Below are 16,670 nucleotides of genomic sequence, written 5' to 3' on the forward strand. Positions count from 1 at the left end.
ATAAAGCATGTTCAGTAGTGATGATGAGAATAAATTTTTTGACCGTTAGAAAAAAGTGGGTCCAACTTGTAAGTAAAGAAGTAAAAAATAGCGAATGTCAAAGTAAAATAACGGTTAAAAATCGATTTTTTGAGGTGAAAAATTGCAACCAAACGTAAGCTATAATAGAACGACTCAAACATAGAGACTGAGACATTACTAATAATATGAAATACTTCCAAAGCGGTTACTTAGTTGAGCATGTGCGCGCGCACAGAGAATTTGTTTAAAACCTAGTTTCTTCCTCCAGATTCAATTTTGTCAAGGAAATGGCAAAACATCCACAAAAGAATAACCTATTTTAGAATCGAGGAATGTAGCAAAGTTTTTTTTTCTTTTGAACGACATCAATACTGAACTAACACACAACATACAATACTATGTAGGCCAATTCGCCCCCTGAAAAATTCACAAAAAACTTCAAGAAATTGAAACAGCTACTGTGTCTGCACGAAAATTTCCTTCACAAAAGTTGACGTTGGACAAGAAATATACACAACATCGGAAACCACAGAGAGGTGAAAAATCAAACATCTTCGGCAAATGACAAATCTCCCACAGTTCATCCAATCGTCCCTCTAATAACTTGAGTGAAATCATCCAGCAATTGCACCAATTCATAAGACTTGCTAATGAGTAAGAGTAACCGTAGTTACAAAATTCCGAGGTAAACAAACCATTTCGTGTTATATTCATTTCTACCAGCTACAAGCAAACTTCTCTGACTGCCACTTGTACCTTACCCTGCATTGCAGTAAATGCATATCAAATAACGAATTACAAGGTTTATATACAAAAACATTTCATAAAAAACATATACGTGAAGAAAATTCATATTAAGGTGTTACGATGAACACTATATCAAGGGAGTGTCCAAGATAAAGTCGACACCTCTACCCCAGTAGTTCATGTGTAATCATCCATATAACAGAACTACAACAACAATCCAAGCCTTGTTCTAGATAAATATGGGGTTGGTTAAGTGAATTCATTTTTGCAACTTCATTCTCTTTATAGCTTGATCCACTAGAAGATCAAACACAACATCCTTGGCATCCACAATGGACCAGAATCCGTAAAGGACTACTAGACAATCTTTTTTACCTATCTTCGACTCCACATCATTTTAGTAAATGCCTTCTTGATTTCATAAATTTAATCTTATGCGTTCAGGTTTATTTTGTGCAAAGTCATACTTGCAGCACCAAAGTGCTCAACTGAAAACAAGAGCAGCATTGTTCAAACCTATATACTTTTCCAAACAGCATAATGCTGTACTCTTGAGAGAGTTTGCAATATATAGAAATATTGATTCGATTTGAAAATACGAATTTTACCTGTACTTATTTCCATGCACATCCCTGTGCTATGTATTGGGGCTGAAATTGGTCAGAAAAGAATGTACATCGTGAAATTTATAAGCTAGCGACTGTTCCTATACATAACATCTGGAAGAGACTGTGGACGAGGCTTCCCCCTCATGATTGTCTCGTCACTGTGTCTAATCAATTCCGAAAGTCTCCATGGTTTTTGCCATTTCCATTTGAACTGTAACAGCCACTGATGATGGCTCCTCTTCCATCTCCAGAGTTTCCCACCATGCCCGACAAGTGCTAATTTCTTCATCGACAACTGTCCAATGGGTACCATCTGCACACACCAGAAATACTTTTAGCGAGCCAAGCAAGACAGCATAAAGCACAATTCACAAATTAATGTTCGAGATTAAGCCCTAATCCCAATCTCGAGAACAACATTATGAAATCAGAAACACGCTTGAGCAAATTCACAGATCTGTAGTGGTTAATGTGAGAGCCACCGCCACTCGCTGACACAAGTTTTTCGCTATAATGACGCATTGTATAACAATGTTTATCTCACACCTCTCTCTCTTCTCACTTATGCCTCCTTAAGGTTTGTGTTTGTAACTTAAGGAAACTAGGGTGACTTAATACGAACATAAGGATGCCCAAATATAGATCGATTTGCAGTTAGTGGAACAGATGAACAATATAATTAGACTACACGGTCCAGTCCAACAAATAAGGAGCACAAAATCAACCTTTCGTGTTTGATCCATGAAGGCTGCTGACTCTCTGATTGAACCATTAACAATTCCTTCTGTATATTTGAGTTGTTTCTGAGCTGGCACAAGAATTGGCGACAAAGGACTGCCCATGTCATCAGCTACATGTTTGTGATAGTTTTCCTGCAAGAGCAAAATAGTCAAGATACAGGTAGAAAAAAAAAAGAAGAAACTTCTTAAAAATATAAGCAAAAGCAATCATACAGGAGGTGTTGATGCTAATGCAATCGCTACAGCTTGCTCTCTCAATTTTAGCTCCTTCTCAACTTCCTTCCTTCTGACTTCACTCTGCCGCAATAAACCTACAAGTTCCTTCAGCTGCTCTTTCATCTCCTTGATTTCAATTTCCTTTCCCCACAACTGACACCTGTTAATATCATGAAATTGATAAAAATCTTATAATGATCATGCAAATACAGTTTCTTACTAATTGATAAATTCCAGATTCTGTTTAATATTCCTGTCCAAATTCTCATGCATAACCTCATTGATTCTATTCCCAATGAACATATTTCACTCCTTGATTCCTTTGATATAACATAATATAAGATATACTGTTAACCTTTTTTCCCTATATTATCCAACAAAGTGCCTGCATAAATAATCAGTTTTCCTTTCTCCACCCCATGTTTCCTCATCAAATCTCATGAAGTTTCCAAGTATAATTACATAAAACAGATTATAGATGGATAAAAAGAAATTCAGATATCTCGAATGATTCAGTACAACACGTACGGGAAGCTGCTAGAAATATATTTAATTTATTCATTATTCAATGAAGAAAAGGAAAATTTTTTATACTTTAGGAATTAGGGGGAAAAAATCTATCAATAGGAATGCATTCGATAAAACTAACTAAAATGTACCTTGTATCCCCCAAAGAATTGAACATATATTGGAGCAAGTTTTTTGCATCCCCCATAGAGCGCAGCTGATTCCAGCGCCCACGGCTATTGAAAGCACGATCTCGTTCTTCTGCCTCGGAAAGCTGTGAAGCCATTGCAACAAGTGAATTTGACGAAATACTTAGCATGTTCTCAAGAGAAGCGATTCTTGCCATTCTTGCATTAGGGGACATTGAAGATGCCCTGGACAGACAAACAGTTGAAAAGAAATATTATGGCAATTCAAAGTTCAACGTAACAAGTTTATGCTATTGATAATGAAGTTCCAGACAACAGTATGGTATCTGAAGAACCAAAGATATGATAATAAAATGAGCTTTACCTAGAATATCCATTTTTACCCCGAGGGGGGCTAACACCCTTTGAAGCAAATTCATCAACTTGCCGCAAAACAGCTAGTTCTTCTGCCAATGCAGCTCGCCTGGAGGCAGAAACAGAGACTTTAAAATCAATAATAGTTTTTACAAGTCTACAGAAATATGCAGATAACATGAAAAATGCTTGAAAGCGCAAGTGACAAGATATACTATTAAGAGCTCACAACTTACACTTGGCTCTGCTTCTCATACTCAAAACGAACTTCATGAACATTCACCATGACTTCTAGCTCATGATCCAGCCAACGTTGCAAGGATTTCTCATTGCTCTGAATATAAAGCTAGTTTAACTAGGATTGATCAAAAAAGTAAAAAGTAAAAACTAACATTACAAGAGGAAATGTAATTTCACCTGCCCATTCAATCCATTTCCGTTGCTTGTCACTAAAAAAACAATGTACTATCAGTATAAAAAATGAAGAGAGGTAACAAACCCCTTGCAAGGTGACTTCAACAATATGAAAAACAGTACTCCCACTCAACTTCTATCAAAAACAATTAAAATCTAGAATGCCAACTTGCAGTATCTAATAGTTAAGTTAGCATAAAAGATAAATGACTGAAGAAATGGGATCACATAACATGTAACAAATCAGGAAAAATGAGTACCTGAATTGTCACGAGCTGACGACTTACGTGCTTCTAGCAACTCTTTCAGCCGCTTGGTCGCCATTGCAGCCTCTTCCGTCTTTCTCTGAAGAACCTGAGATAAAATTGATTCAAGGAACAATGCCAATGAGTATTCACTAAATAGACTTCTGAAGTTTCTTGCAATCACTAAAGATTGAGAATCAATCCAAAGGAAAAACAAGATTATAAGGCCAACGTTTACCATGGGAGGATATCGCATAGCAAAGCCAAAACTAAAATATACATATTATTAAGAATTGAAGATTCATCAACTACGTGAACCAAAGGTTCTAAAAATTCAATGAAGTGACTATCTCCTAAATCCTTAAACATGAAAACTAAGTTTCTTACCATTTGAAACATTAGGAAAGGGGGAATGCCAAATCCCCCATTTAAGTTTAGATAGAAGGTCCTACATCCCTATCTAAGCTTCAAAAAAATAAAAAATGGAAGTTTTTTAGCATTTCACATCTCATGTTTGTGCGAGTCAAAAAACTAGAAAGAAACAGCTCCACCATTTGCAGATATTTTCATTGAAAACAAAAAACAAAGGGGTGAATATGAGCAAGATCATTCAAGAAATAACGAGTATCAGATATAAGTCTCCCATAAACAAGAACTTTTATTATTTTGCCCTCTTTTTCCATATTGATTCATGATACCTATTTCTTGACATAAATTTTAAGATTGGAGAGATGACAAAAAAATAGAAAATAAAATAAAGAAATCTTTTTTAGTGTTTGTTTGAGAGACAGACTGTTTGAAGTGAAATACCCTTTTTTTTTTTTGGGAGAATGTGTAATTAAAATATAAAGAAAAGTCATGGATCCACATGCAAAATTATTTGATTGGGATAACATGTGGTTGAGAATGAGTTTGAGAAAAGAATTTCAAATAAGCCGTGACAAACAAATTCTTAGCCTCTATTTGGTAGAGATTAAAATAAGATTTTTAGCAAATTTTGATAAAAGTTAATGAAATATGTGGTTGAAGAGTTTTGGGTCCCATGAAACATGTGTTGAAAATTAATTATTGACTTAGACTTTGATAAAAATCTAGATTATAATTTCTATCAAACATGGGCTTAGTATCACATAATATTTCTAAACAAAAAGAAAAAGAAAAAAAAGCTATTCAGTTGTGAACAGCGTTCCTCACTTACAATTCCAAAATGGACTTTCCACCAAATTCGGCATTATAATATTCTGGAATACGTGAAACAAAGAGTATGATCTATATATACAGAAGTAAGAAAAATGGTTCTGACCATTTTCTGTCGCTGATTCAGAGCTTGCAGTTTATGCCTTTCATATTCATTTCTTCTCCCTTCCTTCCTCAACTGAATAAGAAAGAAAGTACCTCTAATTATCAAAACCATATCGCTTCAAAATGAACGTGCAAGTAACGGTACAAAGTAAAATCATCTATGCAGTAAATTATGCAACTAAATGGTAAAACTGAAGTTTTGTAACCAAATAATATACACTTGGAGTTGTTTCAGTAGTAAAAGTTACAAATTGCTGTTATCCAATTCCATACGAGGTGTATGCATTCGAACAGTCTATCTCATACAAGCTGCAGGATTCATCTAATGTATTTCTTGTTAACTTAAATTGACTCTTTATTATTATTATAACCACTTATGCTATGCTTCTTATTTAAACTTGAAAACAATTATATGGATAATTCTTTTCTGGAGATGCAATGGCACCTGCAATAATTCTTTTTCTCGAGATGCTTTCCATTGTCGGAAGTGTTCAGCTTCTTGTTTAATCTTATGTTGCAATTGAACCTACAACACTAGAAAAAGTTAGCAAAACATGTGCCACATATAACAGAGAAAATATGTAGACAAGGGAAAGAAAAATGTAACCTTTTGTGCCTTGATGCATTGAATTTCCTCTTGTAATTTTTTTGCTGCTTCATCACTTTTCTGCTTCTGCTTTAAAAGCTGAACCTGATTCTCTTGTTTCCTTTTAAGATCTTGTATCTGTATGTGTGAATATGGTGAAACTTCTTAAAATAAGGGAAAAGACTATGAAAAAATATTTTTCAAAAGTCTCCAAAAGGAAATATTATCTTAGCAGAAAAATATAGTAACCTGTGCTTCAAGCGCTTTTAGTTTCTGAGAATGCATATCCTGCAACTTCTGTGCTTGTCCATCAGAATTAGCAGAAAGGTTTTCAACTTCTGCCAACAGTCTATCCCTCTCTTGCTGTATTCATCAAATAATTGAACTAGAGAACATAAGCATTAAAGAATGAAAGGAAAATAATCATTCAGTTATTTCTATTAGGGGCATCTTTGATGCAGGGCATGGACAGGACTCGACAATATTAAAGGAGAAAAGGACAATAAAAACTTCTTCATTATCCTGTCATATAATGTGTACACAACAAGCACTAGAGGTATTTGACCTGGACAGTCCGTTTTTCCTCTTCAAGTTCCATAATTTTCTTTCCAAAGTGTTGCTTGAGAGCCGTCGTACCACTACCTCCACAAAGTTTCATCTCCGACTGCAAGATGTAATGCAAGGTTATATGCTAGACAAAGAAGTTATTGCCTTCTTTAACTAGTTCCAGATTAATCAACAAAAGCTTTCTACAGGGCATTGTTATATACAGTGAATCTATCAGAAAGTGATATAGAACAACAACTACATCACAAAGTAGAGCATTAGCACCAGATTAAGAGCAGTGAGAGATTTGTGTACAGCAGAAGTATCATGTGCACAGTTGCTTGCATAAGCACATAGAAAAGCTATTGATAGTATTTTGTTATAGCTACCCAATTTTGTACTAGCGTAGGATCAGAAAACAAGTTTACAGAACTGTCATCTTAAATGAAGATCGTACAGATACATAATCTTTAGGTGGCCAATGCTGAACTGTATGAAAAGGATGTACAAGCTTGTAAAGATATCAATATAGAATCATAAACAGACATTAATCTAACTTCAGATAATTAAATAAGAAAATTTTAGGTATGAAATGTTTTTGCATATCTTTTAACTTCATGGTTAGACATCAATTGCTTACAGTTGGCATGTTCCTTTAGAATGGTAACGTTATGAAAACAATTAGACATCCTTCTTCTACAATTATAGTAAACATTCGCTTGGAAATAAAGGATAACAAAATCACAGTTTACATTACACTACCGACTTTATGGAAGAGAAGACCCAAATTATTGAAACAGTATGTAATGCTCTGTCCCATAGCAGTTATTTGGCATTTTTTGCATGGTGTTATTGTATAAATGACATGGAGGGGCTACTAACTAATACATAGCCTTGAGGTTTTTGAGTCCCATAAAGCCCTTCATGTTGCTTTGGTTTGTGATTTAATTTAGGTCATTCTTTACAAATTTGACACTGGGCGAACTGTTATTTGTCTGAAAGAAGGCCTACAACAGCTCTGTATTAGGGACAGGAGAGAGATCTTTCACAAGATATGTGTTAGGGAAAACTGGTCAGGTAATTTGCAAGGATGAGGAAGCCGTATATTAGAGCCATCCTGCATCTGTTAGTCGAAATTGTTGAGTGGCATATAACACCAGAGTGCTTTATGACTTTGAAAATTAGCTTAAACCTTTTGCTCCAGTTGCCGACGCACTTCATGTGAACTTGGTTAGTACTCTCTAGTCTATTCATTTGACACTCAGCATTCCCTATTACCAGTATGCAGTAGCCAATCTTGCATTCTCATGTTCATATTGCCAAACACCAATCATTTCCTTTTTCTGATCCCTTCAGATGCACACTGACACCAAATTTATTCAGTAAAAGGCATATACATGAAGTTCTTTTCAATATTTTTAATTTTCATCTTTTCGATTGTGCAAATTTATAGCTTTGACATAGAACATTTTTTCGGATACATAACAAAAAAAAATCCATATCCTTATTCTCAAAGATTTGAAGTGCTTTCAAGAATTCTAAGTACCTCTTTCTGCTCCAAACGCCTATTTAACTCGTTTAATTCTTTATCCATCGTATTTTGCAAATAGGTATGTTCCAACTCTTTCGCTGTATCTTCATCAATATCTCCTGAATCACCTGCAAGGAAATTAGACCAGAAACTGTATAATGAAGTCGTAAATAAATATAATGAGTTCTGGAAATGAAGCTGGGCACTTTTAAGTTCATCCTTCTTATTTTCTAATAAGAATAAATTTAAGTTACCGTCATTCATAAGTTAATATTAGGAAACCAAATACAAAGCTAGTTCAAATCCTGAGAAACATACCATTTTCACTCATCTGGTAATCAGATGACTCCATACTTTGCAATCCCCTTTTGAGCTCTTCACTTTTTACAGAATAGTTGCAATCAACCTGGAGCATTTATTTTGACATCGAAAAATAAGATTACAAATTTAAATGTACATTGACCAGTATAAATATCCAGCTCAGCTTTTACGATATCAGCTAGCAAGTTGAAATATCAAATACAATAAGTAGATGTCTATTAAAGATAATTACGAGCTAAGTAATTTATATCAACAATCTATGGCATACATTAGCATCAGCATCACATTGCTCGATACCACTCCTGCCGTTACGATATTCATTAAGTTCCCGACACAACTCCTCGTTGGTAGCCTCAAGCCAAGCAATCCTATCCTTAAGAACCTGCACAAGTTTATCTCTAGTTAAGACTTTTAGAGTAAGTTTGGTATGCATTGCTAGACACAATTTCACAGTTACATAAAAATTTAGCCTCTGTTTCTTAATACTATTCAATACTGTTAAATTCAACAAACCAAATAAACCATTAGTATTTTTCTCAAACAATAGAGAGGAATCGACGCTATGTTTGCTATGCATGTAAAAAATTTCAGAAAATGATAATGCAGAAATTTCAAACTTTCCACCTCAAGCAGTTTACTGTAATAAAGGAATTGATCATACCTGTACTTCGTCTGATGAAACTCCTCCTGTGCGGGTACAAAGTTCTGCTTGCAAATACTCTAGCTGTTGTCGCATCTTGAGCATTTCACTGGACATTGGATCTCTGTTAATCTGATCATTAAACCAGCAGAGTTTAATATGACGACTTTCAGAAGCAGCAGATCTCTATCTATATGAGGTGAATGAAAATGTAAAATTTCAGCCCAGGGAAAGTGGTGGTGTTGGTTTTTTTCCTTTTTGGTGGGCTGGGGGGAGCAACTACAATTACTTACCACAGGCTTATTCTGGATATTACGAGCACGATTAGCATATTTTAGTGTGTTAAGAGTTTCTTCGGCATTTATATCAGCAGGACTAATGCAGGCTGCAAAAAGAAAAGAGTTTAAGGATAAACAAGATTGTGATTACTTTATAATCTTGATGCATATGAATAATAATGTTGGAACAACATTCCATAAGCAAATGTATTAGAGGGACAAACAGTCAATTTTGAAAGAATTACCTATCATGACTGTTCTGCTGTTGCCACCAAGAGAATCCTGCCAATGTTCACAGACTTAAACTTAATGCAAATGACAATAGCTCAGTATATAAACAAACCAGACAGGAAAGATCCTTTCTTAAGAATATGAAGGAATATTTGAAACAAAAAAGAAAATGAAATAAAACTGCTGTTACTTCTCTATCAGATCTGATCAATTCCTGCAACATAATTTTAACCCATAAAGCATAACATTCTTGAGGTAATTAAAAATTCCTGATGATTTAGTTGACAATATTATTTTAGAATTAAATTCAATTAGGTACTCCACCCCACCTGCTTCCAGTTCGAATAATTAAGGACTTCAATATTTTCTTTACATATTACTGTAAAAATACAATGCCTCAAAGGTCTCCAGCAGGTTAAAAATTAACAAGCAAAGATGATTGATCTTATCCAAGCTTCAATATATTGAGCTAAGCTATACAAATATTACCAAGAAAGTCATAATTTCATGATGGAAGTATGACAAGGTTATGAAATACAGTTAACCTTGAAGTTGAAAGGTGTGTCAAACCTGCAGTAGTCGAGTAAGTTTACTATCCCGATATGGCACGTGAACACCTTCTTTTCTCTTTTTTTCATCACCAAGTGCACTAATGACGTTACCGAGTGCAAGAAGGCCCTTATTAATGTGAACTCCTGTAAAAAAATATATAGTCTTACTTTTGTTATGAATAAAAGAATATGTGGGAAGAATAAAATGTATGTTTAGTACGCAATACAACAAGATAGGAGAACTATTGAACAAGATGTTAGCTTCTATACAATTTTCCTTACCAAATGTAACTAAATGTGTACTCCTACATACCTTCTTTGAAACGGAGGCCATCAGAGCCTGTTCTCTTGGCTCTCTCTGATCCAGCAAGATCCACCAAATGCAACTTGGCACAAAGATATTCTTCAGTCATACAGTCATTGAGATTCTCATCACTAGAAACACCTGGATGAAGTTTACGCATCTGCTCCACTGTGATGGTGAAGATGGCATGAGACCGACTAGAGGAGAGAGAGAGATAAGAGAAGGTCATTATACGCAGTAGTAACTTGAGATAAATTTAGGAGTAAGAATTCAGCATGAGCTCTTTTTCCTGAATGTATTCCACCAGTTGTTTCATCAAACAGGCTAGTATTGGCGGACCATTGTATGATTATTGTAACATTAAAAGTAAAATGTATGTAATTATAATACTTATGTCATCATAATAACTAAATCAAGTAAAAGAACATCAAGATGAAGTACTATGAGAACTTCCAACACCCCATGTCAAATTATACTGCCCAACCCATAAGGGAAGATTAGGATCCAGTGAACTTCATAAAACTCATGAAATAAGCTTGAGCAATATAACTTTTCCCTTCCAAATGAAAATTTTAAATTCAACGATCTTCGAAAGAAATTCAGAAGCAGTTGCGTAAGCAAGCAAGATATTCTTTTATTTTGAACAACTGTTTAAAAATTAAACCACCATTCGTCCTATTCTAAAATGTCAAATAAACAATAAAATTCAGTGATTCCCGTACATTATGACTATCTTTTGTTGAAAATACCCTTGATGTATGAACAGGATCACAGAAAAATATCACAATTTTACATCAATTGTATGGATTGTCACTCTATTTCCAATCCAAGACCAGAAATCGCCAGACTAATTGTCGATATTTGACAAACGAGCAAAATTGGCAGTGCAATTCTTGTCTTGTTAATAGGAAATTGTTTCCTAAAGTGACATAAATTTTTCTCAGCAAGGTAGAACAAACAAAATAACATAGCAAACCTTGACTGATTGTTCATGTTTGTGCTCCCCGTTGCCCTGCATAGTGACCCTTGTTCCAGGCAATCTGCCATTTCTTTTAGCGTATTAATGCTGCGTTCAGTAGATCCAGCAAGGGTAATAACACCATCTGATGTTTCACGAATTTGTATGGGAGCTTTCCCGGGAATTGTTACTTTCCCTGCATGTCCATTTGCTGTCTCTGATTTGCTAGCAGAACTGGGATCTAGCAAGTCTCGGACTTCCTCTTTGTGTATCTACACATGAAAACATTTTCGTTATACACTTGTTAGAAATTTCAAGTGCAACACATCTTATCTAAGAAAATATGGACAAATGAGAAAGGGGTAAATAGACGAACCTCAATGAATGAAACATGCAATTGGAATTCGATCTCGTGCTTCAAAGTTTCAATCTTGCTGAATAATGCATTCATAACTTTGGGAATCAATCCCGTTTGGCATCCATCTTTGAGACTAGTGCCCATAGTGTACGTTTTTCCTGAACCCGTCTGCAACAAATTGAATTGTCAAATCTTTCAACCTACTAATTAACTGCGGACGTTTTTTGAATTGCTTCTGCTGCAAATCCACAATTTCTACTGTACGATAAAGCTTTACCTGACCATAGGCAAGAACAGTTGCATTATATCCTTGAAACAAGCCATCAACAAGAGGAGAAACACACTCTTCATACATGGTAGAAGAAGGAGACCCTGTACTTCCATAGACATGATCGAAGGTAAAGGAATGCGTGCCAATTTGCACCTGAACAAAAATTACAGCTGAATAATAAATACAAAGATAATTGATATATACAGATGAACTTCAAATATAAGACAACTTCCAAGCAAACATATGTTATCCCAGAATTTTACTATGTAAAACCGGTTTATCTGCCGCAGCCTGAAAATCGAAAGACTTGTGAATTCTCCCACAGCATGAGATATATTCTACTAGAGACTGGAAATGGGATGAAGTCATAATCAAGTAACGATAATAATGATCATAAATCTAGCAGCCATAACAAATATAACTCCAACTAACCAATCCCTCTCTCCCACCCCACTCCCGGTTCACACAAACAAGCCGGTGAAAGAGAGGAAATTTCCGTTTATAATATTCATTTCCGAAATTGCTCTACCATTTTCAGCAATGGGATGTATACATCCAAATAAGTTGAAGATGAAGTACAAATTCACCTTTTCAAAATAATAAAGAGAGAGTTTCTACTCTAAGCAAGGGACCTCAAAGATGGCAAATGAACCTATCCAGAAATCCATAGGCACCAAAACATTTACAGTTCCTCTCTTAAAATTTTAGACACATACACCAACATAAAATGAAAATAATAACAATAATAAGAAGAAGATGAAGAAATTTAGGATCTTCTTGTGCCTCAAAATGGTTAATTTATAATTGACTGTTGCGAAATGTGTCTATGAGAGTGCAAAAATTCCATCAAATTGATAATATATAAAGGTGGAATTGATGTGCAAAAGCACCCAAATTCAGATAACAATCAGATTTTAGAACACTAAATCTCAGACTATAACATGCAGAGCTCCAGAGTTTGCCCAGACAGTATGAAGCTAAAATCTTGAAAAAATTATCATCAAAAGATCAGATCTTCATGAAATCATCAAATCCAAGGGCTAAAATCTGATCCAAATCCATGCCAATAACCCCTCAAACCCAGAACTCTGGGGAAAAATCTCTAATTTCCGCAATTCTGTAGTCCACAGTAAAAACCCATATCACATTCTGAGTTTTAAGAGTACCTGAGGCTTCCCAGAGACTACAGTAACACAATCTTTACAGCCCTGAAGGCTTTCATCTCCTATAAGAGGCCTGATGTGAACTGCCACTTTAACAGAACAATTCTCTCCCGGAGAAGAACCGGCTTCCATTGCCGGAAAACACTTCTTTTTCTTTTTACCAAGAAAATTTTACAGTTAAAAAAAAAAAGGAAACCCGTAAGAGAGAGAAGTGAATATGTGTTGGAAAACAGTTAGCAGGAATTTTCGTCAGAATTTGTGAGTGCAGTGAGAGAGAAGAGGTCTTGGACAAGAAAGTGATGCTGCAACCACAGAGAGAGAGAGAGAGAGAGAGAAGACAGCTACCAAGATTGTAATGTATACAAAGAAGAATAGGGAGAAAAATTATAACGAATAGCATGTATCCCCACGCCCACTTCCAATTATACATATGTGCATATAAACAGTATCATTTTTTTACTGTATAATAAACTTCATTCATTACTGTCTCTGTAAACTCTGGTCGAAATACAGACAGTCTATCGTTTAAAACGTAAAATCAAAATATATAACTCCGTGAGCTATTTTGTTTTCTGGTTTTATGTGAGTGTAGCTTTTTCTTGGTATTCCCTGAAATATGGCACAATAAGATTGCTGGGGTATATGTAAAGACTTGAATTACACGCTATACCCAAGAAAAGAGAAAAAGGACACATGTATACATTTGCTGCCTCAACGGTCTTTCTCATTTTCCACCAAAAACAGGTGTCACCCAGCTCGGGCAGTTACCTAATTACTCATTTGCCCTTATCATAGTACTATTTTTCAGAAATGTTTATGCATGCCAAACATGAAAAAAAAAAAAAAAAAAAAAGGTTGAACACCAACCTTAAGGGTTCCCACGGCCCCTGCCCTGAAGTATCGTGAGGGAGGTAAATTGCAGGTTATGTCTCTAAGGGTACAGGGTGGAAATCTGCTTGTACACTTGCACTTACCCAAGAGCCAAATCCATATTTCAGGATTCGAACTATTGACGCAGCAGTCTCAAGTAAAGTTGGATTTCTTCACCCTCCCCTTTTACCACTTGGAGATGTGCCCTGGGGGCGTATGCATGCCAAACATGTACCTAAATAGTGATGGAGAATTCAGGTAAGCACAAGTATCCACTAGATAGCCGCTCGAGTGACCGTCGAGGGACTTTCTAATATGAGGAAGAACAAAAATTTCGACGAAGCCAATATAGGTGGTCATAGAAGCTTGTTGAGTGTTAGCTCTACCTCGACCTAAAGCAGTATATTTTTCATAGATGGTCTCCAATCAGATAAATGAGGAGGGTTTGTCGTAGGTTTTACAATAAACTATAAAAATTTCTCTAATTTTGTGAAATGAATTTTAATGTATATTTTGATCAATTGTGTTGCATAGTCAAGGGACTTTGTCTAGATTTACATGTGGTAGAATTTCATTTTAAAAAAAAATAAAATAAAAAAATTAACACATTCAATCACAAGCTACCAGCTCAGTCTTGACTAATTGCCCTAGCAAAATCTCCTGTACAAGGGGTTTATTCCAATTTTTATAAGACGTTCTATTACTTTAAAAGAATTATTCTACTTTGTTCAGAGGATTTTTGAAATCCTTTTTATTTTATTTTATTTTATTTTTATAACTCAAGTGTCCAAGTTTCACATAATTAATTCTGAAGAGTGACGGGTTTCCCCCCTGATTCGCCACCCAAGTAAATTCAGATGCAGTCACAACTTATGTAGACTGAGATCGGACATTCGAGATGCAATTCTCCTCTCTATATACTTCCCTTTACGACGTGTAGACAGGACCTTTGGAGGGGTGACAAAACGCATTATAACTTTGCCTCCACAGGACAACTGTCTTCCAACATAAATGTTATCTTCTGACTGTCGCGTGGATTCAAACTTTTGATCCTCCTTGATAGAGGCACAAGTGGGTGGAAATGATAATTATGTTTAAAATAGTAAAATGATAGAATATCATGTAAGATTATGTCAATCTATCGGTCAAAGATGTTGATAATGCAGAATGACTAATAAAAGTTTGATTCATACGTTTAGTTAGATTGTGCTTTGTTCAACGGTGTACGCGTATTAAAAGACGTAATAATAGCCAAGCCACGTGATATGGAATCCCTACACGATTAGAAGAGAGTTGTTGGGCACGAGGGGAGTACAAAGTGGCCTCTTTGTGTGTACCTCTTTAATTTAATGTCGAATTATGTACCATATTAATTAATTATTGTCATTAAAAATGGTTTTGTGGATGTGTATATATATTTGCGTGATTGAGTTAAATATGTTTTTATGAAATTTTAACTTACTATAATTGATTTTGATTTTTTTTTCCACTAATTTTTGAAAAAAAAAAATTATTCTATTTATATTTGTTTAAAGACTATTGTTTGGTATAGATTTTAAGTCAATTAAAATTAATTTTTGACCATTATTTTACTATTCCAACCATCATTTTTGAATTCTTCTCTCACAGTTGAGACCCACTTTATCTCTAATAGTAAAAAAATCAATTATCATAATCCCTACCAAACAAGCACTATTAAAGAATAATAATTTATTTATATCAAATTCAATGTATTGTAACTTAGAGAATATAATTTGTCGAATTCTTTTACAATCTTTTTCAGTATCAACATACGTAATCAAAAGTCAATACTTAAACAACCAATCTATCCCATTTTTACACTTACACTTTAACCTAATATCATAGAAAATAAAATTTTAAATTCAAGACATATATTTACTTATTCATGATAATTCATTACATCGAGTATTTAATGAAAAACATATTTAATTTGCAGCTAGACAGAAAGTCAAAGATAAATTAAATTTTTACTTTAAAAAAAAATCTTAATTATTTCAAAATACCCTTAACATAATTTTCTATATAACACTCCATAAATGGATTAGAGGTCCCATTTTGTTAATAAGGCATTAATCAACTACAACCATGAAACTGTATATGCTTGGTGGGGAGAAGGGTTCAATGAGTTGGTGGTAAATGGAGTATTGGTCTTACTATCCATCTTTTGGGTCCTATAAAAGCAACACTTGTTAGATTTTTTTATTTTTATTTTGTTCTTTTGGTGATTGTCATAATTCCAAATCTTGCACATGGATTTGTCATTAGGTATATGACATTATCAACTTTGAATCTTTGCTTGTTTGTGTTTCCTAGTTTTGAAAATATAACTTCTAGTCCTCCTTAAACTTTATCGTAGTGAAAAATAATTTAAAATTTATACACGATGAATATGCATGTATGTTACCCTAAAAATCATCATCATGTGTAACGAACTCTATCAGCTCAATTCAAGCATAAATCTATTAGTGTAGTTAGAGAACTTCTTGCCTAATACGGAAATATATTTTGAGATTGACATTATACGAATTATTTTTTCAAGATTGTTACTGTCAGTTGAAGTAACTCAAGTGCAACGACATACGACAGACGTGAATAAGTGGGTACGACGTGGATGAATCATTTTCTTTGCATAAACACACAAAAATGTGTAAACATGTATGTATATATTGGGGTGTATATGATAAAGGGTTTTGGAGTTTAGCAAAAGTGTGAGAACTTAAGGGGTCCAAGAGGAAAAA

General features: G+C 34.6%; 1 protein-coding gene across 2 annotated transcripts; it reads right to left on the reverse strand.

Annotated features, from left to right (window-relative positions):
• Positions 1-319: 319 nt before the first annotated feature.
• LOC111385753 (kinesin-like protein KIN-4A) lies at positions 320-13,616 on the reverse strand. 2 transcript variants are annotated; one of them, XM_023010169.1, is made up of 26 exons: positions 13,045-13,616; positions 11,885-12,031; positions 11,626-11,775; positions 11,268-11,521; positions 10,301-10,488; positions 10,007-10,131; positions 9,451-9,487; positions 9,221-9,312; positions 8,949-9,059; positions 8,556-8,669; positions 8,285-8,372; positions 7,982-8,094; positions 6,455-6,553; positions 6,139-6,252; positions 5,911-6,027; positions 5,749-5,829; positions 5,305-5,376; positions 4,017-4,110; positions 3,769-3,791; positions 3,579-3,682; positions 3,353-3,451; positions 2,992-3,213; positions 2,330-2,492; positions 2,102-2,248; positions 1,377-1,689; positions 320-783 (listed from the first exon to the last, which is right to left on the reverse strand). In XM_023010169.1, exons 1-25 carry the CDS (start codon positions 13,171-13,173, stop codon positions 1,462-1,464), a joined length of 3,111 nt encoding a protein of 1,036 aa, XP_022865937.1. In that variant the 5' UTR covers positions 13,174-13,616; the 3' UTR covers positions 320-783; positions 1,377-1,461. The 2 variants fall into 2 exon arrangements, with proteins under 2 accessions (XP_022865937.1, XP_022865936.1); XM_023010168.1 differs by having other exon boundaries at positions 3,579-3,676; positions 3,760-3,791; positions 13,045-13,615.
• Positions 13,617-16,670: the final 3,054 nt, after the last annotated feature.

The sequence above is a fragment of the Olea europaea genome, unplaced genomic scaffold, assembly GCF_002742605.1.
Source record: "Olea europaea var. sylvestris unplaced genomic scaffold, O_europaea_v1 scaffold327, whole genome shotgun sequence".
Classification (NCBI taxonomy): domain Eukaryota; kingdom Viridiplantae; phylum Streptophyta; class Magnoliopsida; order Lamiales; family Oleaceae; genus Olea; species Olea europaea.

Bases quoted from the DNA above. Each gene is read 5' to 3' on its own strand.
- LOC111385753 (XM_023010168.1), bottom strand. From the start codon at position 13,173: ATGGAAGCCGGTTCTTCTCCGGGAGAGAATTGTTCTGTTAAAGTGGCA. The intron at 11,776-11,884 runs GTAAAGCTTTAT...AATTTGTTGCAG, and splicing joins CTGTTCTTGCCTATGGTCAG to ACGGGTTCAGGAAAAACGTA. The intron at 5,830-5,910 runs GTTACATTTTTC...CTAGTGTTGTAG, and splicing joins AATGCATCAAGGCACAAAAG to GTTCAATTGCAACATAAGAT.